Raw genomic sequence first — 22,596 nt, forward strand, 5'->3', positions numbered from 1 at the left:
GAAAAGGGTGGGAGGGGTGGGGGGGAAGGGAAAAAAAAGAAACATCATTACCCTATGTAAACGTAAAAAAATAAATTAAAAAAAAAATCAGATTCAAAGATCAGATGTTGATGAGAAAAAAAAACAACAGAATGAGGAATACTCTTTAAAGACAACTTATCCTAAATAATTTTGAAGTATTCTTCCAAAATGTCAGGATTAAAATAGGCAACAAATAGTTTAGGGATAGCATCAGATTAAGGAAGAATAGAGACAATAAAAGATAATGAAAAGTATAATCTTGTATTGGATTCTTAGTAGGGGGAAATTGCTGTAAATGATATTATTGAGACAACTGCTAAAATTTGAAAATGATTTTATATTAGATAATAGTACTGCATTAATGTTACAAGTGTGCTGTGACTTTGTAACATGATGTCTTTGTTCTACAGAGAAAAATGTAGAATTATTTATGGGAGGAAAGTCATTATATCTACACTTACTCTTAAATGGTTCAGTCAAAAAATATATACAGAAATAAATAAAATATGACATGTGTTATGTAAAAAAAAAAAATAAATAAATAAATAAATAAATATGGTAAAGCACCTCCAACCCTTCCTCTACTACCACTAACCCTTAACCAAAATGCTAGGTGAAATATGTTTTCAATGTAAAATGCAAATCTGTACACAGGAAAGGGACATTTCCGGTGCCAGAAACCAACAACCTTAGCATCCTGAGCAAGAAGTAAGGTAACCAATCCAAAACAGATCTGTGCTTTGAAGCTGGTGTTTTAACACCTGCATAGGAACAGGAATCAAAGTCACAGACCCTGTAAGGACCTAGGACAGGGAAATTGGCTTCCCATAAAAAGCAAAGAAAATGCAAAATTGTTGCATATGTGGGCTCTGAACTTTCTACCTTCAAAGTGGGAAGTTCAGAGATAGAAGCTAACATAAAAATTAGTCTGAGACAGAGGGTCCCATTAGGCCCTCACAAAGGGAACCAAAATCATCCCCACACAGAGGCTTGTTCTGGCCAAGCAGAAGTCCCACCAAAGACCAGTGCTATAGAAAAAATTTAAGAGCACTCAAGGTCATTCAAGAACATCTACCCAGGAGAGGAGTGTGTCTTCCAAGTAAGTCATTGGTTTGCAGAGATAGCTGCCCACCTGCCCACGTTATGAGTCGCCATGATATAGAGCACCTCGGTGGTCTTTATTCGAACCAGGTCATCACTATCCTTCAGCAAAGACTTCAGGCTCTCCAGGCAGCCTGTGAGGTAGAAAAATCTTTGAACATTTGCCAGTACTACAAATTAACTAACTCAGAAGTCAACATGTGAGCAAATATTGGGCAACAAGAAAGACTAGCATTTCCTCTGCTTTGGAGTGTTAGGGAATCATGTCAATTACATAGCATTTGAGAGTCACTGAAAGGGCTCACACCCAGGGACCATCTCATCTTACACTTCTCATGATTTTCCTTGTATACTTCCTACCAGTACCTTCTCTGAAAGTCTTCCATGGGGTTAAGCAAAAGACATTTGCCATTTCTTTGACCCCAGGAGAGACATGAGGTAAAATTACAATGTGTCCCTAACTAGTCGCATGACCTTGAATGGGATATATCTAAGGATGCCAGATTCAGCAAATAAAAACTCTGTACATGACCGTAATCACAGTGATTCGGAAGGCTGTACAAGTTCTAGGCCAGCCTCACAAATCAGCAAAGGCTCTAATCAACTTAGTGAGTCTTGGTCTCAAAAATAAAAAATACAAAGATTTGGGGATGTAACTCAGTGGTAAAGTGTCTCTGGGTTCAATCCCTAGTACCAAGAAAAAAAAAAGCCTGATTAATTCATTGATTAGGCAACCCCAGGCTCACACCCTTTCTTTGAATCTCGGTCTTCTGGTCTATAGATTGAGAACATTTCCTCTCTTACAGGAGGCCACTATAAAAACTAAGATAATTCAGGCACAACACTTGGTATACTGCTGGCCCCAAGTGAGCTCATTAAATAGCAACCCTTATTACTAAAGCTCCAAACAGTGTCTGAGCCATGGCAAGATCCCAGTCATGGTTACCTGGGCTGTGAAATTCTCACCTAGGTTGATGGCCTCATAGACATACTCAGGGTCATGCATGAGATCACAGAGGGCCATGAGGGCTTTCTGCCTTGTCAGCAGGTCTTCTGAATTTAGCTCCTCATTCAACTTGGGCAGGGCCCTACAACCATAGGCAATGGCAGCCTTGGTGGGGTTGATGTCAGGAGGAAGATACATGGAGATCCGGGCATGAGCCATCTTTCCACATGCAAAGGACTTTCAAAATGAAGTTCTGCAGAGACCACTGATTAAAAGAACGCAAAAAGCTGTGTTATTACGATTGTAATTTAAAAACTACTTCTCATCTGATCATCAAAACTGTGAGGGCAGGTGGGTGGCTATATTTACTTCCATTTTACAGATGAGCAAACTGAGGCTGAGTGCAATGAAGAGATTTATCACAGTGAAGGTAAAATAACAGTCCAAACTATAAACCTTCATTTAGTGATTATCTGGTGCCAGCAACAACTAATACCTAACTCAACCACCCCATAAAGAGAGGATTTGTATCATCCACATTTTACAAATGAGGAAATTGAGAAAGAGGCCAAGGAGCTTGTTGAAGGTCACAGAATTGGTAAAGCTAGAAGCCATTGTTCAAATTCAGGTCTAGCTCATTCACCTGTCAAGGACCCATATTCATATGTTTAGAATATACCTTAAAAAATAGAATTAAGGTTAAAGGATGAGTTATTTTTATTCCACACATAGTTTGAACAACTATTAGTAGTGTGGCTTAGTGGTTAAGGGTTGGCTGCAAACCCAGGCCATCAGTGGTCCTTAATAAGTTATTTCCTCCACCTGTGCCTTTCTACAACTGCAAAAAGGAAGTAATGATAGTACCTCCTTCCTGTCCTCCCAGCATTATCATATGAGCTTGTGGCTATTGTTATGATTGTTATCGTATTTAATCGTATGGTCAGGAATCTCCCCAGTAAAAAGTGAACCAAACTCTGATACCTGGCATCAGATGACAAGGGGAAAAGGGCCTAACTTGGAATGACGCAACCATATCTGATCTGGGCTCCCCTCTCAGCAAACAGTAGGCACTGGGACAGGGAACTCCCCTCCTCTGAAGGGCACGCCAGAATCCTGTCACTTATAAAAAGACGCAGGTTGGGGTGTGGGGACATAGGTCCTAGGTAGACGGGTCTAAGTAGGTCAAGGAGCCCCCTGTTCCCGGGCCGCTGACCCACCGCCGCCCCTCACCTGTCTCAGCTCTTCCAGTCTTCTGGCGCCCCCCAGCCTTTGGCGCGCGCCCTTTGCCAGGCAACCTGGTTGCCAGGCGACTCCAGCAGCGTCTGCAGCGACCAGCTCCTACGTAAGACACCCACCGCGCAGGCGCGAACGGCGGCACTGAGGTCCCCCACGAAGTGGGAGTAATACTACTTGACAGGTTTACTATGGGGGAACAAAAGTGACCCCCAGCTTTGTTCAAGGTACAGAACTGAAAGGAAGTGACTTTTGTATGCCTTTTTCTGCACTGGGCACTTTCCTTTTTTTTTTTTTTTTTTTTCCGTACTGAAACGCTTTACCACTGAGCCCAATCCCCCAACCCTTTTTATTTTTCTTTTGAGACAGGGTCTCACTAAGTTGCTGGGGTTGCCCTCGAATTTACAATCCTCCACCTCAACCTCCCAAGTCGCTGGGATTACAGGCCTGCGCCACCACGCCCAATTGTCCATGCTTTTGGTCAGTAAAGTAAAGCCTTGAGATGATTAACATTATGCAGTTTAGGGATAAGAACCTCAGGTTCAGTAGCTTTCCCCAAGTAGCTGGGATTGCAGGTATGCACCACCATAACCGGCTCCCTCCCACAGCCTACATTGCCTATAATGCTAATGACCTCTTTGTCCTCCAGGAGGCAACAGTGTGGACACTTACTCTAAGAACACTTCCTTCTCCCCAAATCCAAATTACTAAGATATCTCATAGCTTAGTCACCCTATTGGCACACTCCCTTCCCTTCGTCTTTACTTACTTTTTTCTCCATGTGCTGGGAATCAAACTTAGAGTCTGGGGTATGCTAAGGAAGTGCTCTATCACTAAATTAATCCTCTATTTATTAGCCCCTAGCCCTCTATTTCTGATTCCCTCAGAGGCATACAACTTCTCTGAGGATAGAGATCACCTCAATTCTGTTTCCTTGCCTCCCCAGGGTCAGGCATATCCCTTGAGACTTTCAATAAGAATAGAAAAAAATGTGTGGTTAATGGATTTGAATGGAACTTTACAATCTAAAAGCACTTTCACAGAGCCAGGGACTTAAGAGGCTGAGGCAGGAGGATCACAAGTTCTAGGCCACCCTCAACAACTAAAAGCACTTAAACCATTTCATGTGCTCTTCATAAGAAACCCTTGAAGTAGATAGGTTCATTTTATAGATAAGCAAACTGCAGTGCATATAGAGCAACTCACCTAAGTTTATCCCCTAGGTCTGAGACCTTTTCAGTGAAACCTATTAAAAAAGGATGGGAATATCAGCCTCCAGTACATTAATTCTGCATTGAAAATGCCTGACTTGGATCTGTGAACCAAGGACACCATATTGTTATGCAGAAATCTGCTCCCTATTGTCCTTCAAAGGATGATGTCCTAATTGTTTTAGAAAGTACTGTGAAGAGCATTAGGCTGGGAGTCATAAAATCTGGGTTCCAATTCTAATTCTAACTCACTAGGTTTGAATCCTTTCAAATGTATGAGAGTCTTAGTTTCCTTGTCTGTGAAAAAAGGAGCTGAATTAAGTAGGTTCTCAAAACTGGGTGCCCAGGACCTCTCTGACATAGTTATATGGTTTTATAAAAGTATAATGTACAAAGCTGCTCCCACCCCCCTCCACCTTTCCGGTGCAGCCATTTTCCCCGCCTCCCAACTCTGTCAGTCTGTGAACATCCTAGCTAGCTATTGGTTCATCAGTCAGCTTGCAAGTATCCTTCTCCATTATTGGCCCCCTGTTAGCTCCGAGCAATCCAACTGCTTTACTGTAGCTACCCATCTTTTCTCATCCTCTTTCTCCTCCTCACTTTCTCTATCCTCCTGACTTTCACACTCTTTCTTGCATGGGCCCTTTCTCATTCCCTTTCTTTTCCTCTTATTTTCTCTCTTACCCTGCAGGGAGACACTCTGTTTGCTTAATAAACTCCCTTATGTGATTTCCCATGTCCACGTGGTTTCCGTGGGATCCCTTACAAAAAGGGCTTCTGGAGACCATGTATCCCCACATAACCTCACTTCCAAACAAACTAGCTCAGGGGAGTTCAGTAACTCTAGTCAACTTTTCTTTATTTTTTCTTTTTGTACTGGGGACTGAACCCAGGGGTAATTTACCACTAAGCAACATCCCCAGCTCTTTTTTAAATTTTATTTACTTATTGGGGTGAGGGTTACTCGACCACTGAGCTACATCCCCAGCATTATTTTGTATTTTATTGAGAGACACAGGGTCTCACTAAGTTGGTTAGTGCCCCGCCTTTAATCCTCCTGCCTCTTCCTAACCGCTGGGATTATAGGCGTGCGCCACCGCGCCGGCTATTTTTTATTTTTGAGACAGGTTTCACTAAATTGCTCAGGGCCTTACTCTGTTGAGGCTGATCCCAAACCAGCAATCTTTCTGCCTCAACCTCTGAGTTGCTGGGATTGCAGGCGTGCACTGTGCCCGGCTCGAGTCAACTTTTAAGCACCCATTTATCAAGGAAATTAATTTTGTAGTTTGAGCTTTAGAAGCCAGGTATGAGATTTTCAGACAGCACTCGATTCAGAACTATACAGTAAGATCAGTAGATGGCAGACATGAGGCATGTCCATCTCTAGCCGCATCAGTGTGCTTGATCAAATACCATAATACAGCAAGAGTTCTAATCTCATGATTACCACCAACCCCACCCTGCTGAAGTGATTGTTCTTGAGGGAGCAGCGCGCACTGACCTCTCTTTAAAGTCAATCCAGGCCTACTCTTCAAGAGCCCAAGCTCCACCCACTGAGCTCCCTGGTCCCGCCCACCGCCCGCCTGTCAGGTATGGCCCCAGTTGCCTTGGTGATCTTGGGCGCTCAGGCCGCGTCTGGAAATCTTTTCTCGGGCAAACTGGCCCAGACCCCCGGAGACTCTTGTTGCTATGGTGATCGCCTGTGCTGGCTGTGAGCGGAACTCTTTCCAACATCAGCTCCGCCCAGACCCCACCCCCGACGTCCGGGATTCGTCGCACGCTCGCAGGTCCCGCGTGGCCGGTGTTGCTGTGGTGATCACTGCGGCGCGCGCCCTGGGACCAGGCTACGCCGATCTCCGAACCTTCGCAGAAGCTGTAGGTAAGTCCACTCTCCTCCGTCCCGGTGTGGGCACGTCGCAGAGGTCACAGGGTTCCCCCGCCCGCTTCCTACCCCCAGAGCAGATATCCGGTCTGCGGGCCCTCGGCCATTTCCTGAACTCCCAATCCGGGCCAGGCCGGTTAAATGAAGGACAACTAACCTTGGTCAGGGCCACCCTACGGGTAAGAGGGAGCCCGCGACCGGAAAATAATGTGGAGAGCTTTGCGTAGGCTTTGAGGGGCCAGACGCTGTGTGGGATAAGGACTTTCTGGAAAAAGGCCTGAAACGTAAAGTCCCCAGACCACTCGGCCTTCATCCTTTTAAGACTGGGAGCAAGGGACGCCCCCCCACCCCAACTTCCACTTTGACTACCTGAGCTGTGCTCAGCCAGGCTTTTGTGCAATGCCTTACCCCAGAGAGTTAAGCTCAGAGAAGGAGTCCCTCTTGCTTAGACACCTGTCAAGGAGAGACCCATGTCTTCTGGCTCCCAGGCAGGGTCTGGCAGGTCTGAGTCCTCACACCGTGCTGCCTGTAGATTGAAAGAGATGGCCTGACTTCTTATGTCCCATTAGACTTTTCCCCATATTCCTGACAGAAGGAAGACTAGATCTGGTTTTAAAACTGGTGAAAACTTAGGCAGAAACTCATAGGTGCATCTTTGGGGATTTGCATGGCTCCCTAATTCTTGTCAAGATAAAATTATAAATTTAAAGTTTTGGTTCTATTTTTTTTTTCCTTTGGTTACTGAGGATTGAAAACTCAGGAGAGCTCAAACACTGAGCCACATCCCCAGCCCTTAATATTTTTATTTTTTTAAATTTTGAGACAGGTTCTCACTAAGTTACTTAGGGCCTTGCTAAATTGCTGAGGCTGGTTTTGAACTTGGGATCCTCCTGCCTCAGCCTTCCCACTCCCTGGGATTATAAACTTGCACTCAGCCAAATTTAAAGATTGATCTTATTTGCAAATGATCCTAGAATCCAGCAACGCCTAGTTCTATAAAACCAAACGAGTGTTCTAATGAGCTAAGCAGAAGTTGTTTCTTTGTTTTCCCTGTCTTTGTTTTGAGACAATCTCTCCATGTTGCCTAGGCTGGTTTCAGACTCCTGAGTTCAAATGATCGTCCAACCTCAGCCTCCAGGCTGAGACTAAAGGCTTGTACCACCATAGCCAGCTGGTTTGAGATCAAATTAGTAGGCAAAAAAATACTGAAGAAAGCAGAAACAGAACAAAAAACAGATTAGTTGTTTCAAAGTTACTTTCTTTATCAGGTTAAAATAGAGGGACTAATTTATCATGCTGGCTCAGGGTAAACTGGGCCCTTTGGATTAACTGCTATGAATCACATGGTGATTTTGTTTTGTTTTTTGTTTGCTTTTTTTTGTTTCATTTTGTTTAGTTTTGGCAACTTACTTGTTTCAGAGTTCAGTTTGATCACTGGGCACCTAGCAGGAATGACTATATTCTGGTTTGATCTGGTCTGCTGAGGCCTAGTGCAAGGAGGCTAGTCCAAAATGATGGCCTCTGATAAATTTCATTTAACACTCTTTCCCCTGTTTGAGTCCACAGGACTCTGGAGGAATGAGGTCTTCTCTGATGCCTTTGGGGCCCCCTGTGAGCCGGGACCGTATCATCACCAACTTTCCTAAGGTAGTCATTAGACCAGCACGTTTTGCCTACACTTCTCTCCTGAACTGAGTCCATGCCCAGATTTCCCCAACTTACCCTCAACCCCAGAAATCAAGCAGGTGAATCCAGGAGGTCTCACTTCTAGAGAAGCTGGAAAACTGAGTATTGGCTTGCCCAAGGCAGACCAATGGTGACAGGGGGCTACAATGTGACTGAAGGTTATAAATCAGACAGTTCTAGGTGTGAATCCTGATTTTCTCATTAAATGTGTGATTATAGGGAAGTTACTCAATCTCTTGGTTGGGATGGTGGTGGTGTTCTCATTATTGTTACTGTTACCAAAACAGCACTCCAGTGTCACTCAGTGGTAGAGCACTTGCCTAGTATGTGTGAGGCTTGGATTCAATCCATCACACCACCAAAAAAAAAAAAAAAAGAGAGAGAGAAAGTGTCTGTGTTTGTTAATACATGCAGAAAATATTTCTGGAAGACTAAGATTCTGCTATCAGTGGATCAGTGTTTGTCTGAGTGTAGCTTGGGACAAGCTACCAATAGCCTTTTGTATATTTTGGATTCTGTGCCAAGCTGGGTGTTTGGGGTCTGCAGCCATTCCTTCTTCCCCTTATTTTTTTTTTTTATTATTGTATACAAATGGGATACATGTTGTTTCTCTATTTGTATATGGAGTCAAGGTATACCATTTGTGTAATCATATGTTTACATAGGGCAATGATGTTTGATTCATTATTTTTTTCCCTTCCCCCCCACCCCTCCCACCCCTCTTTTCCCTCTATACAGTTCTTCCCCCTTATTCACCCTCCCCACTAAGTTCCTTCTTTCTCCACACAGACCTTGGACAGTTCTGCTGTATTTTCCATTGCAACAGAACTTGGGCCATTGCTTCCTGAGTGGAGCTTGACTGTTAACTTTCATGAACTGAAAGGAAGGGAAATGTGATTGGTACAAAACAGTCCAAGTTTCATGGGAGGAAGTATCCCATATATAGATCAGAACAATGAAGCTCAGAAGTTTGCATGACATCACACAGCCCAATATGGTAGAGCAGGGATTCAGCCCGGCTATATCTGGCTTCAGAATGCCCTGTCCTAGGGAGATAGCCTGGGCCATCTGTTCAATGACATTCTTTTCCTTCTGCCCTACAGTAGTTAGGCCACTGCTGACCAAGCCCTTCCTGTACCCTAGGGCCATAGCACTTCAGACCTGAGGATTTCTCCATCAGGTTGTGTTGGGTTCACATAGTGCTTCCCTTTATTCTGTGCCTCAGTTACCCTGTCTCTAAAATCGGCTCACTAAAATTGGCTACCTTGCAACCTGTGATATGACAAAGAATAGGGAGAGGCAATGAGGCTGCCAGATTCAAGGCTCAGGAGGAAAGGCTGGGAAGTAGATCACCCCACAATGCCCAGCTTGGGTGACAGGGCTTTAGCTTTGCAGGATGGTGTGCCTGTCTGTGTATTTGTCTGTTTGTTTCTTTGTAGTGGTACACACCTGATGCTTGCCTACAGCTCAAGGAGCACTTCCACGGGCAGGTCAGCGCAGCCTGCCAGCGCAGGAACACAGGGACTGTTGGGTGAGCCTGTGGGATATGAGATATTGGGGGAGATGGCCAGAAGGAACGAATGCATGAATGAATGTGTGAATTTAAAAATGAACAAATGATGAGTCGGAGTTATAGCTCAGTGGAAGAGTGCTTGCCTAGCATGTGTGAGGCACTGGGTTTACTTCTCAGCACCATATATAAACAAATAAAGTCCATCAACAACTAAAAAAAAATTTTTTTAAATAAAAATGAACAAATTAAACACATGGACTAGAGTGATGCAACCCAGTACTGGATTTTTTTGTCTGGCTTTACTGTGGTGCTTCACACAGATTATGTCCCTGACCCCTCATGACCACTGCCATTCCTTTTCTCAGACTCATGCAGGTGATTTTTCAGCCTGAGGTCTCAACATAGGTCCATTTCCTCTGTCTATAGCATCTTTCTTTCTTTTTTGGTACCAGGGATTGATCCCAGGGGCACTTAGCCACTGCACCACGTCTCCATCTCTTTTTTTTATTTTGAGACAGAGTCTTGCTAAGTTGCTTAGGGCTTCACTAAGTTTCTGAGGCTGGCTTTGAACTTGTGATCATCCTGCCTTAGCCTCCTGAGCCACTGGGATTACAGGTGCTCCCCACCATGCCTGGCTGAAATATCTTTCTTACTCTTGTTGCCTCCCCTTCCCCTTTGGGTCTCTGTGTCCTGACCCTCTGCTGCTTCTGTCCCCCATCCTAGGCTGAGTGGGGAGCCTTTCCTGTGTGTTCCTGAGCCCCAAGAATTTATCTTAGGCTGTTTTGCCTGTTTGTATTCCTCATTACAGCTAGCCCACAAGGGCCAGGGCTTTGTCTCTTCTGCTCCTATCTTAATAGCACCTGTCACTGCTGGCACAGGATTTTGCAACAGTTGTTCTTTCTTTTAAATAACAGGTAAAAGGGCCTGCTTTTACCCTTCATCCTGAAGAACTCATAGTCTGCTCAGGGAAATGGCTATTCTCACAGGTGTGGTGAGGCCACAAAAGAGTCCAGCTCAGAGGTCCCCAAGGTTGCACAAAGGGAAGGAGCGTTCAGGTCAGAATGGCCAATGGGGCCATGCTTATGGGATGAGAGTAATGTCATCAGATGGGGAGTGCTGTTCTGAATCAGGTGCTTCACACAGATTATGTCCCTGACCCCTGATGACAGCACCAGAGGTAGGGAAAGAAAAGTACTGGGGGTACCTTCCGTAATACTGGCAATGCCTTTACTTCTTAGCCTTCTTAGTCAGGTTCAGCCTGTTCCAGAATAAGAGGGCTGCCTGGGAGCAGGGTAGACACAGCCCCTACCCTCACAAATGTGATAAGTTGAATTGTCACCAGGTAACACAGAGGTGCCCTCTTGTAGCTGCAAGCTTAAGAAGTGCCTATTGGATGTTTTCCTGAGTTGGTTGCTTCAGCCATTGACATACTTTAATATGAGCTACAGAAACAAAGTATTGTCAACAGTACCAGATATGCTGCTTCCCGGATTATAGGATATACACAGACTGCTTGAGTCTTGCACATACCTCCAAGTGAGTAGGTGACAATGCTTCCTCGTCAGGGAGTGCCTGCTTATAATGAGCTGAGTCCATGTAGGTACACATTCCCAAAGGGTACCTAGTAGGAAACAGGTGCTGCCCACTCACTGCTTGTGTCAGTGCGTCCCCACACATGGGCCCCATGTCTGTATCCTCAGTGTGGCACCTTAACCCACCACCAGCTTACACGTGCCCACCATTCTTGGTTACCACAGTTCCCCACCTGTACTCTCACATCTGCCCCTTTAGCCTATGACTCAGCTTCTCTTCATGCTCATTTCTAATCCTCAGTACAGTGATTTTGCCCTAGAGGAGTCAAGGGTATAGCTCCAGTAACAGCAGAGTTCCCAAAACAAATGGAGGCTTTCCCACTCTCCTCTTTGAAGATCAGGGAGAGGGAACAGAAGGGCTCAGCAGTGTGGTCCATGCTGAATTCAGGATTGAGGAGTGAGTCACTGAAAAGAATTAACTCAGAAGGACTTGTGGGTGCCAAAGACACTCTTGAAAACATACTCAAGGGTGATATAGACATATTTTTCCCAGGCTCAAACTCTCGAAGGTGGTCGTTGTTGGTGATCTCTATGTGGGAAAGACCAGCCTCATCCACAGGTAAGGCCATGTCAGCTTCCTCCTGCCCAGTAAGGTTGATCACACCTCCCAGCATCAGGTTGTCACCTTTATTTTGGAGGCCCAGACACATTATCATAGTGGGAATTGTGTGGCTGCTGAGAACTAGCCTCAGCCTGGTGGGAGCCACATGGGGAAGGGGCAAGAAATTAGGGAGAGGATGAGGTTGGCAGATAGTAGGGCAATCCAGGAGCCTGGAATCATTCACACTGTCCCCTTAGGACCTTGGGCTAGCCCTTCCACTGCCCTCCCTGAGCATGGACCCTCAGTTTCTCTCACTGTTCTAATTTACAGTGTTTGCCTCTTAGGCTGCCACAGCCTCTCTTCCCCTACCTTGTTCTTATTGGTTTCTGTGTTGCTCCAGTTTAAATAATTGTCCCCCATGTATTAAAGACTTGCTCCCCAACCTATGGCACTGGAAGGTGGCAGAACATTTAAGAGGTCTCTAAGTTATTGGGAGCATGGGGATAGTGGGATTCCCACCTCTCCCTCCTCTTCTCTCACTTCTCAACCATGAGGTGAGTGATTTTGCTCCACCACATGCTGCTGCCATGATATGCTGCCTTGCCACAAGCCCAAACAAAGTGACTAATACCATGGACTGAAAACTCTAAAACTGTGAGCCCAAATGAACATTTCCCCTAAGTTGGTTATTTCAAATTGTTAGTGACAGAGAGCCAACTAATATACTTACTTGTCTGCATCCTCTGTGGATGGTTCCTTCCTTATCAGTTTCCATCATTGGACTTTATTTTCCTCCAGACTTAGTGTCACTATCATGAGCAAAGCTTCATTTCTGTAAAGATACTTCTCTGATAGCTTTCTTGCTTCCAACAGATTTTGCAAGAATGTTTTTGACCGAGACTACAAGGCTACCATTGGAGTAGACTTTGAAATTGAACGTTTTGAGATCGCTGGGATTCCCTATAGCCTTCAGATGTAAGTTGGTGCTAGATGGGTGCTAGATCTCACATGAGTTGTGTGTGGTCTTTCAGGAGATGCCTGGGAAAGGCATTGGCCAGCTCCTTCTCATTTGTACCCCAGGGTGCTTAGCAAGGACCCACCTGGACAAGCAGGGCCTGGAGTGGTTGTGAGAAACCAGGCTTTACAGCTTCCTAAATTCCTGGATGTTCCCTCCATCCCAGTAATTGTCCTGTGTTGGTGATCAGATTTGGGGAAGGTCTTCACAGTCTGACTTTCCCACCCACCCGCAACCTCCCCTGATTGCCTTCTGCTCTTGCTAAGGCTGGGCCCACTTCTGGACTTTAGCAAGCCCTTAACCCCCACTGGACCTCCTATAATCCCACAGGAGGTAGGATAGCTTTGCTAAGTCATATTTTGAGCTCTGAGCCTCTGTTCTCAGCTATAAAATGGGACCAAATCCTGTCCCTATGTGCCAGGCTTAGGCAAAGAGGGTTCTGACAGAAGCCACACTGTCCACATCTCTCCCTCAGGTCCAATGTGCTCATCTTCTTCTTCATACCATTTCCCTCAAGTAACTTCTGTTCCCCCTGCTCCTCTTTCCTTCCACTTCCATCTGTCTCCTTTCCTGCCTAACCCCACACCTCTGCCTCTCTGTGGCCCACTAGTTTCAACTCCTCCCTTCACTTTCTCACCCAGGCTCACCTTGGGCTAAAGTGGTGCATGCTCTGGACCTTGCCTTCCATTCTTCTGCACCTGGAAGATGCCACAGGCCTTTTTCAGGCTCCAGGCCCCTGTAGTATCCTCAGTGACCCCTCCCTCTTCCCTTCTCTCCTGTGTGGGCCATTGTTTTCTTCTTACGCATTGGCATTAACCAGACCTGTCCTGGTCTCTTTCCCTTTCTTCCTATCTTGGTTCATCCCTCAATTCTCTATGCCCTGTCTAGGCTAGACATGCAGATCCTGTGAATATCAGCTCCCAGCTGTGTTGAGGCAGTGCCCTCGTGCCATCCTAGAACCAAATGATATCACATCTTGTCCACGGGAAATGCAGGTTCAATCCAGAGCAAAAGAAGCTGTGAAAAATGCAGGGCAGTGAGACTGAGGGATCTAGAAAGGTGAGAAGGGCAAAGAGCCTGGGCAACCCACATGGAGCCATGCAGAGAGTGATTAGTGGCTGGTTTCTCTTTGTGGCAATAGGCTATATCTAATTATAGGGCCAGGACAAAACAGTGTTACTGTCCTGCTGCAACCTCTCAGTGCCATACTTTGAGGTTGTTACCAGCGACCCAGCTGGCCCCATCTCCAAGCCCAACCCCAGCTCCCCACCCAGAATCTTAAGAGATAAAAGAATTAGTGAAATAATATAGACAAAAAGTCTGCATCATGCTGGATCTCTTGAAAAAAATTTTAGACCACTGATATCATGTGGTTTATTTTACTTTTTAGTTTACTAAGTTAAATTTCTGTTGACTTTAAAAAGGGATTGGGAGCCAGGTACAGTGGCACACACCTGGAATCCCAGTGACTCAGGAGGTCAAGGCAGGAGGATTGCAAGTTCAAAGCCCACCTCAGCAATTTAGTGAAGTCCTAAGCAACTTAGCAAGACCCTGCCTCTAAATAAAACATGAAAAGGGCAAGGTGAGGATGAGGCTCAGTGGTTAGGTGACCCTGGGATCAATCCCTGGTAGCAACAACAACAACAACAACAAAAACAGATTCAGCGTTGAATTTCAGTTTCATCCCTGCATATTGTTCTAAATGAGGGCAAGTAGATCTTAGCATGTACCTACCCAACTGCTATACCATGCTCATGGTAAATGGCATTAATCGATTGTGGCTCAGCTCCTAAGTTCATTTCAGTGTGTTACTTTAGAGAGCCAGAGATAACTGATTAGAGTCACCCAGGGAATACAAATCATGTCCTTGTTAGACATACCTGGGAGCTATAGTCTGGAAGGTGAAGCAGTGCCCCAGTCACACATGAGCAAATGGCAGAGGGCCATGGCTGAAGGCCTGGCCTGAAATCCCTGCACCATTCAGGAAGCAAGCCACACCATAGAGCATATGTTCCTTCTTTTTTTAAAATTAAGAAATGTATTTATTTTATTTGTCCTTTTTAGATATACATGACATGTTATACATACATGGAGTATAACTTATTAGGATCCCATTCTTGTGGTTGTACATAATGTGGAGTTACACTAGTTGTGTATTCATACATGAACATAGGGAAGTTATGTCTGATTCATTCTACTTTCTTTCCTACTCCTGTCTCTCCTCCCTTCTCTTCATTCCTCTTTGTCTAATAATCCAATGACATTTGTTCCTTTTGAATATCACAATCAGAAGGGACTGAGCTGTAACTCCATTCATCTGGGCAGTGAAATGCGAAGGCCATGCTCTCCTCAGTAGCACTGTGAATCCAATGAGAAATCTTCACTGGGTCACCCTCGGAGGGATAATCAGGAGCTGGTGGCAGAGGGATAGTTGGCTTATACAAGCCCTTTCTGAAGCCCACACTGCTGGCACAGGTGGTGCAGGTCCTTGGATCTCCCTCCCATGGTACTACTACTAGTCTTGTAGGCTAGATTACTATCATTGCTTAACCTGTTACCATTTTCCTTTCTCCCTCTTCACTGCACAGCTGGGACACAGCCGGACAGGAGAAGTTTAAGTGCATTGCATCTGCCTACTACCGTGGTGCCCAGGGTGAGCAGTATTAAAAGGGTGGAACCCTTAGCTACGTGCAGCATGGGGCTCCCTGCTGGGCTCAACAGCAGGAAACCCAGGCTCTTTGCACAGGCCCCTGAGAAAACACTCTTATCTAGCCAGTGCTTGTGGGTGAGGAAGCTGCCTTCAAGGGAGGGCCTTGGCTGGCTTTGGTAATGATGCTTTTAAGGGAGCCTGTGATGGTGAGTGCTGGCTGTCTCAACTCCAGTTTTCAGCTCAGGAAAGGATGTGCTTGTCCAGGGGTCCCAGAAAAGAGGGCAGCATCAGACTCTAGGGTAGGTAGAGAGAGCCTTGTCCTGCCTTCTTAGGAGAGGGCTAGGCCAAAAAGGAAGAATGAAAAGGAGACCTTGCCAGGAATGGTAGGTCCTAAGGGGGGCCAGCAAGTCTCAGTGCCCACCACCAACATGGCCAAGGGCATCCCAGGCACTGGGCAGGGATCACGGTCAGTAGAGGCAGCAGCATAAGCTTTTCATGCCAACTTCAGCTTCTCAAGAAAAAGATAGAAATGGATTTCAGTGGGAGGTATAAGAACTGTCAGAAGCATACCAAACCAGACTCAAAGTATAAGTCACGGTTAGCCCTATTCAGTAGTGGTGAAAGAATCCAGACATTTCATTTGGGTTTGAAAGAAGCAAAAACAGAAGCAAATCATGAGCACCTTAGCCTAGGGTTAGAGCTATAGCTTGACCATGTTCACTGTGGCCTCCTGCAACCTTTTCTTTCCAGATCTTTCCTCCCTGGGGGATGCTGCCTCCCTGGGGCTAAGGGTTATGAGGCACCCAACACAGCTACAAACAGCAGCTGGGCTGCCATCATCCCCATCATCAATGTCCTTCTCTCCATTCTCCTCTGCCTTGGGAGTGCCAGGTGTCTTTTGCAGCCATCAGCCAAGGTGCAGAGGTACCCCCTATTCAGACTGCTCACACCCCAAGGGGTGGGCAGTAGAGAACAGATATTTGCCTGGAATGTCCTCCATGTGGGCTTCCCCTCAAGAACCACCTCAACACCATGGGCCTAGGGCAGTGCCAGTAACAAGAGGAGCTGACAGCAGGGTTGCATCTCCCAGTTTTCTGCCCATCGGCTCCCCAGAAGTTGTTTCCCTTTGTCGTCATAGCCATAGCTGCCATTAGTTGAAACTCTGCCCCTGGTCAGACTCTTAATAGCTTTTCAAAGTAGCTGCCCTCATTTACCCTCACAGCATCCCTGAGAGCTAGAGGTATCATTCTCACCATTTTACAGATGGGGAAACTGAGGCTGTTAGCCGTTAAGATGCTTTCCCAGGCTCCCTTCTCCATAAGTGACAGAGGGTATCTGATGCCAAGGCCTCATCCTACCTCCTTGGATTCCTCCCTGAGGCTGTGTTGCTGGGTATAGGTAGGAGGAGGGCAGAGGGAGGGCAGATCCTGGGGTGCAACCATAGGGAATTTCCTCCCCAGCCTCCACTTTGGGGTTCAGGGCTGAGTACCAGAGGCCACCCTGGCAGTTCCTCAGGATCTGGAGAGGTGCCTAAGGAGATCTCCCCTTTTCATACTTCTTTGGCCTCACTTGTCACTGATTGGCTATTAACTTTTCCCTATGTGTCTAGTGATCATCACAGCCTTTGACCTCACTGATGTACAGACTCTGGAGCATACCAGGCAAGTAATCCTGGAGCCTGTGAATCCTTCAGGCCACCTGGGTTCAGGAAGCTACCTGGAAGAATGCCCTAAATCTGGCTACTAGGGCTCCCCACAGTGAGTTCAAGTAACCAGGCTCACTTGTCAGAACCAGTTGCCCATAGGCCACCTACTGTCCAGTTGCCTTCTTATCCCTCAAGATCTGTCCTCATCTGCTACTCAGGGGTGTATGATCAATACAGTTGCACCAGGGCTTATGCTCCAAAGGGCCCACATTTGCTTTAATACCCTGATGTTGGGCTGGAGATGTAGTTCAGTGGTAGAGCACTTGACTAACATGCATGAGACCCTGGGTTCAATCCCCACCCCACCCCCCCAGAAATGCCCTACTACCCTGCTATTACATCTTGAAAGTTCTAATAATTTCTGAGTGAGGGGTCCTATATGTTCACTTTGCCCTAGCCCCTGATAATTTCAGAGCCAGCCCTGTCTTGAAGGAATGTGAATTTGGTACTTGTTGCTTAGAAGAAATATGAGCAATGTGACCATGCCAGGAGGCCATCCTGCTTCTGCCAGGAACTAAAGCCCCCTCACTCTGCATTTGTCTGGAGGCATTCATATCCGGAAACCTCCAAACCACATGAGGGAGGCACGCGTGCATTCCAGTTGATAAAGAGTAGGACTCACCCAAGATCTCAGAGGATGAGAGTGGGCTCTTCACCTCCCTGGCTAGTACTTTTTTGTATTGTCAGTCCCCTCTGGTCCTACAAAGACCTTTCTGGTCTTAGCCACTGTGAACCAAAGCACCCTCCCTGTACCTTTCATCTCAGTGTTCCCAGTCCTGGGGAGGAGTCAAGTCTCAACATTGTCCCCTGGTCTTCCTCAAGACCTGAATGGGTGGGTGGCATCTCAATCTGTCTTCTCTCTCTGCATTCCAGGCAGTGGCTGGAGGATGCACTAAGGGAGAATGAGGCAGGTTCCTGCTTCATCTTTCTCGTGGGAACCAAGAAGGACCTTCTGGTAAACAGAGCAGAGCTGGAGGCCTGGGTGACCCTCAGGAAAATGCCTACACATTTAGCTCAAGTTTGAGGAGTAGTGGGTGGCACTGACATACAGAGCACTGCAATTCAAAAACTGCAGGCCTTGGAGCTGAAAGTCAGGGGAACTCAAGTTCCCTGTACTATCTCCTAAGAAAGGGACAACTGGCACTCAGATTTGCCTGGGACCACTGAGGAGGTGTCATCCCTGGGCAAGCAGCATATATGCACTGGGGCTGCCTCACCTTCCCTGGGTGAAATGGGGAGGGAGGTGGCACAATGGAAGGGAACAGCTGCCTACCCTTAGGGGCATCCCCACAGAAGGGCTAAGACACTGGGTTGGTGAATACTGCTTCTTCCAGTCAGGGGCAGCATGTGAGCAGACTGAATTGGAGGCTGTACACCTAGCCAATGAGATGCAGGCTGAGTACTGGTCAGTGTCATCCAAGACTGGTGAGTAGGGCAAGGGACCATCATGGTGGGAGTATGGGCTGTTGTGGGGCCAGTCCTGCAGGACCTGCTGTACCAAAGAGGTTCTTGCCTTTTCTTTTGCATCTCTGACCACGTTCGTATCACAGCACAGCTGTACTGGTGACTGGAAGCAGCTTCCATTGCCTGAGAGGAGTCTCTTCCTCTCTAGAAGGACACTGGGAGGCCTGTGTCATGGGTAGGAGGAAGAGCAACCTCTGGCTCTTGCCATACCAGCATGTTTTTCAACATAGCCCCCATAGCTATCCACATATGCTCTGACCCTGGCCATGCTGGGTCCCCCAGACCCAGGCAAGATGCCCAACATCTCCTGGCCTTAAATTTCCTCATCTGGAAAGCAGAGTAATGCTCTCCACCTCATTTTATTTTTAATGAAATAACATGTTTTACATTACAAAAACCATATGTATTTAAGAAAAATTAGGAAATGTTTCTCTAAGCAAAGAGCAAACTTTGAAAACAGGTTTTTGGGGAGATTAAATGAAAAAGCATGGAGTGCCTGGCACATAGTAGACGCTAGAAGCTTTCAGGACTTAGGATTTGGGCCCAGTAATCCTTGCACTGGCCATGCAGGGACAGCGGACATCTGACCCAGGACTGAGTAAGAGCCGAGGGTAGAAGTACCATCATTGGCCCACCACAAACCCTTGGAAGTGCCTATGCCTGGTGCCCTCTGTTCCTTCCCAACAGTATCCCTCCTGTCCTGTGAAGACCCACCCTTCTTTATCAGGGTAACATCAGGTTCACTGAGATCTCACTGTGGGCCAAGCAGGACTGCCCTGTACTTTGTGTAGGTTGTGAGCTGCACAAGGGTAGTTTTGGGTGGTGGATCCTGGTCTGCTTCCTGATGGGCAGTTGCCTCTACCTGGAAGAGTACACACAAAGGCTCCATATTAGGGCCAACAGATATAGAAAGTTACAGGAGAGCAATCACAGGTCTGTCCTGAGCTCTGTTTGTACCAACACCTGGCCCATAGCAGGTGCTCAGTAGCAATTGATTAGAAGAGTAGATGCTAGGAAATGAAGGCTTGGACATCTGAGGAAGTGACCTATAGACAGGCAGCTGGATCAGGGATAGGGGCTGGAACCAGGTGGGAATCCCAGCTGGGGGACCTTGCCCCTAACACTGTGTGCTCCCACATGGGTGGTGAGGCTGTGTTCATGTAACCACCATTACTGTCAGAGGTGCTCTGGAAAGGGCCATGTGCTGACCTGAGGGTTGTCTACCCAGGCTCCTCTACCCAAATACATTGGGGGTCAGCTGGGGTCACATCGCTGTCTTGTGGGCCCCCAGGAGAGAACGTGAAGGCATTCTTCAGCCGTGTTGCTGCCCTGGCATTCGAGCAGTCAGTACTACAGGATCTGGAGAAGAGAAACAGCACCCGGCCCCAGGTTGGAGATGGAGACCTCATCCGTACGTACAGGCATAATGGAACAGGGTCAGGGAGCAGGCTGCAGGCCAAAAATCTGTATCGACTATCCTCCCATCACCCAAGACCCTGCTATTTCCCTAACTTATGGCCCTCTGTAGTCCTCTTGGGACCCTCTTCTCTGGACTGTTGCCCCAGTCTCACACTTGTAGCCTCCCTAACCCTGCTTTCCAGCTCTGACACCTTCTGAGGCTCTTCTGTCCTCCAGACAGCCTCCTGGGGCTCTGCTGGGGCTCTCCTAGTCTCTGCCTTTACCTACTCTGTTCCGCCACTCAGAGTGCCCCTGGGCCTCTCAGTCTATGCCAGGTTAACCAAGCCGCAAACAATAGGCCCACGAGGTAAAGGTCAGGGCTTTAGCTATCAGAGTGGGGATGGCCCCTGCCCAGTGTTGGCTACACGTTACTTGATTGATGCCAACTTACTTTTCTTCTCTCTACAGGAATAGAGGGGAGTTCACCTGAGACCCAAGAGAACAAGAGGCCCTCCAGCCTGAGCTGCTGTTAGCTTGGGCCAGCATCAGAGGCCTCCATTTCTTGTGTTCATGGGCAGCAGCTCCTGTGACTGAAGAGGTGATACAGAGCCTGAACTCTGCAATATGTCTCCCCTCAAGTTGTAAAGGACCTGCATTCCCAAGGATCAGCCTTCTCTGGCAGATTAGGAGCCACTGACTGCCAGGGCACCCCACACTGCCCACCAAGGGACATCACACTGTCTGGCTGTAGGTAATTTAGTGATCCCTTAAAAGGCCAGTCCCAACTGCAGGGTCATCAGAATATTACCCATGACCTTGAGAAGCCTCAGGACTACAAACTCAGGACATTCCTACACTGGCTTACATCCTTTACCCATGGCCCACATCAACAGTCAACCCTGGCACTCTTTCCAAAGATCCCAGATGTGGCTTCATAATCCTCTCATTACAATGTTCCAGGCAACCAGAATTCACCAAGGCAAAAACATACTTGCCATCCCACCAGAGAATTTTCTGTCATCAACGGGACATGAAGTTCGGGGTCTTGGAGCTCCAGGCCTCACTGTGCACTGTTCCTCTGCCAGACTTCCAGGTTCCTTGGGCAACCCTGCTCCTCTCAAAGGCAATGGACAAGAAAATCTCTCAGGTTCCTCCCTAGTACCTCTGAGATCCCCATGGTCCTGCCCTCCAGGTCATTGGGCAACAGTGGACAGAACAAGCTGCTCATACTTCTGGCCCATCTAGAGGATGAATTTTCCTTACCGTGCTGCAAGATGAATGACTGTGTGGCCACCCCTTGGATAACTCACTCCACATCCCCTGAACTTTACACTGCCCTGCCCTGGCACTCATGGTGCCCACTGTTGCCTTCCTACCTCTCTCTCCTATTGGCCTGTATGTATGCAGGACTTTTGTAATTTGTCCACTCATCTATAGAGGACTTAAGAGGCTTTCCAGAGTCTGGCATGTTTCTGACTCCACCACTTCCTCTTGTACACCCAGAGTAGGCAGGAACACCCGCCAGCTCTGCCCAGCGGACCTGCCCTCCTTTGTGTCCCTCCCGTTGCTCCTCCATGAGGTCTTCCCTGAGCTTCTTCACTACTGTTAACTTTCCCACCCTCCCCATGCTCATATAGCCCTAAGTTTATGCCAGATCATCTCTGCCTTCTTGCCACAGGCAGGTATGTACATCCAGCATCCCTGTCTGCTGCTTGTAGATGGTGAGCATTTTGCAGGCAGCTTTGCTGGTCAGCACCCTTCTCCTAGTGCCTGGCACACCACATATGCCCAATGACTGTTCATTGACTCATAACAATTGCCAAACATCAAAATTATAATGAACAATGGCATATTTTTCTGTTCATTACCTCATTACCTTTTTTCTATAGTTTATCCATCTATATGAGATAAATAAAACATATCTCATATGTTATATATATAAACACATCTTTATATAAAATGCTTTTAAAAGAATTGTGTGCTTAGTGTAAAAAAAACAAAACAGTATAAAACATATAAAATATGAGTGGAAGCCCCACTTCAGGTTGGTTGCTCTCCTGAAATGAGCCTGGATAACAGTTGTTATGATCCCTTCTGAGCTATGTTCTCTTGTGAGCAAACCATGTTTCTTGGCTTGTTTGCTGTTTCTCCAGAATAACCTTGTGCTGTACTCCCTGCCTGGCAGAGTGCCTTCCTAATGTCCTGCCTGGAGCCCTCTCACTGTGGGTGCACATTCAGCCTCCTGTTCTTTCAGCAGCCAAATTTTCTTTGATGTGGTTAGACCAAAGTTCGTTTGACCAGCCCACAATTTATGTCCATGTTTTAGCTTTAACCAGTGGTGCTGCAGTGACCATCCTTGTAGTTATATTATAGCCTTGCATACTGCAGATTGCCAAAAGCAGTTTTGTTGGGCCCTTCTCTGAACTGTGGCCCCTGACCTGGTCCACTAGATATAGTTTGATGGGGGTAGTGGGGCACACCACACTGAGGTTGCCTTTGGAAGGACCAGGTTTGCTGGGTGAAGCAGAAAGCTTCACAGGATGGGAGTGAGCAAGCTATCTCTCCACAACCTCCTCTGCACCCAGTGGGGGAGGGGTCAATATGGTATTCAGCTAGAAGCACACTGAAACATACTTCT

At 46.9% G+C, this 22,596-nt stretch overlaps 2 protein-coding genes across 7 annotated transcripts in view; one reads left to right on the forward strand and one right to left on the reverse strand.

The window, feature by feature from the left end:
* The window catches only part of Rsph14 (radial spoke head 14 homolog), an 82,131-nt gene extending 75,783 nt beyond the window's left edge, over window positions 1-6,348 (reverse strand). The window contains exons 1-3 of one of the 2 annotated variants that reach the window (XM_047560108.1): window positions 6,119-6,348; window positions 2,089-2,333; window positions 1,154-1,256 (exon numbers count right to left, since the gene is read on the reverse strand). In XM_047560108.1, coding sequence (XP_047416064.1) covers window positions 1,154-1,256; window positions 2,089-2,287 — 302 coding nt within the window. In that variant the 5' untranslated portion in view covers window positions 2,288-2,333; window positions 6,119-6,348. Of the gene's footprint in view, window positions 1-1,153; window positions 1,257-2,088; window positions 2,334-3,298; window positions 3,369-6,118 lie in introns of those variants that run through there. The other variant, XM_047560107.1, reaches the window with a different exon arrangement.
* On the forward strand, window positions 6,142-21,409 carry Rab36 (RAB36, member RAS oncogene family). Of its 5 annotated transcripts, none has more exons than XM_047560112.1 (11): window positions 6,145-6,391; window positions 7,961-8,041; window positions 9,520-9,611; window positions 11,679-11,744; window positions 12,600-12,701; window positions 15,330-15,394; window positions 17,001-17,052; window positions 17,970-18,051; window positions 18,431-18,501; window positions 19,789-19,971; window positions 20,427-21,409. In XM_047560112.1, the coding sequence occupies exons 2-11, from the start codon at window positions 7,973-7,975 to the stop codon at window positions 20,446-20,448; spliced, it is 804 nt and encodes a 267-aa protein (XP_047416068.1). In that variant the 5' UTR covers window positions 6,145-6,391; window positions 7,961-7,972; the 3' UTR covers window positions 20,449-21,409. The 5 variants fall into 5 exon arrangements, with proteins under 5 accessions (XP_047416069.1, XP_047416068.1, XP_047416066.1 ...); XM_047560110.1 differs by having other exon boundaries at window positions 6,147-6,391; window positions 7,954-8,041; window positions 18,431-18,521; XM_047560109.1 differs by having other exon boundaries at window positions 6,148-6,391; window positions 18,431-18,521.
* The last annotated feature ends 1,187 nt before the right edge of the window (window positions 21,410-22,596 follow it).

The sequence above is a fragment of the Sciurus carolinensis genome, chromosome 8 (assembly GCF_902686445.1).
Source record: "Sciurus carolinensis chromosome 8, mSciCar1.2, whole genome shotgun sequence".
NCBI classification, from domain to species: Eukaryota; Metazoa; Chordata; class Mammalia; order Rodentia; family Sciuridae; genus Sciurus; species Sciurus carolinensis.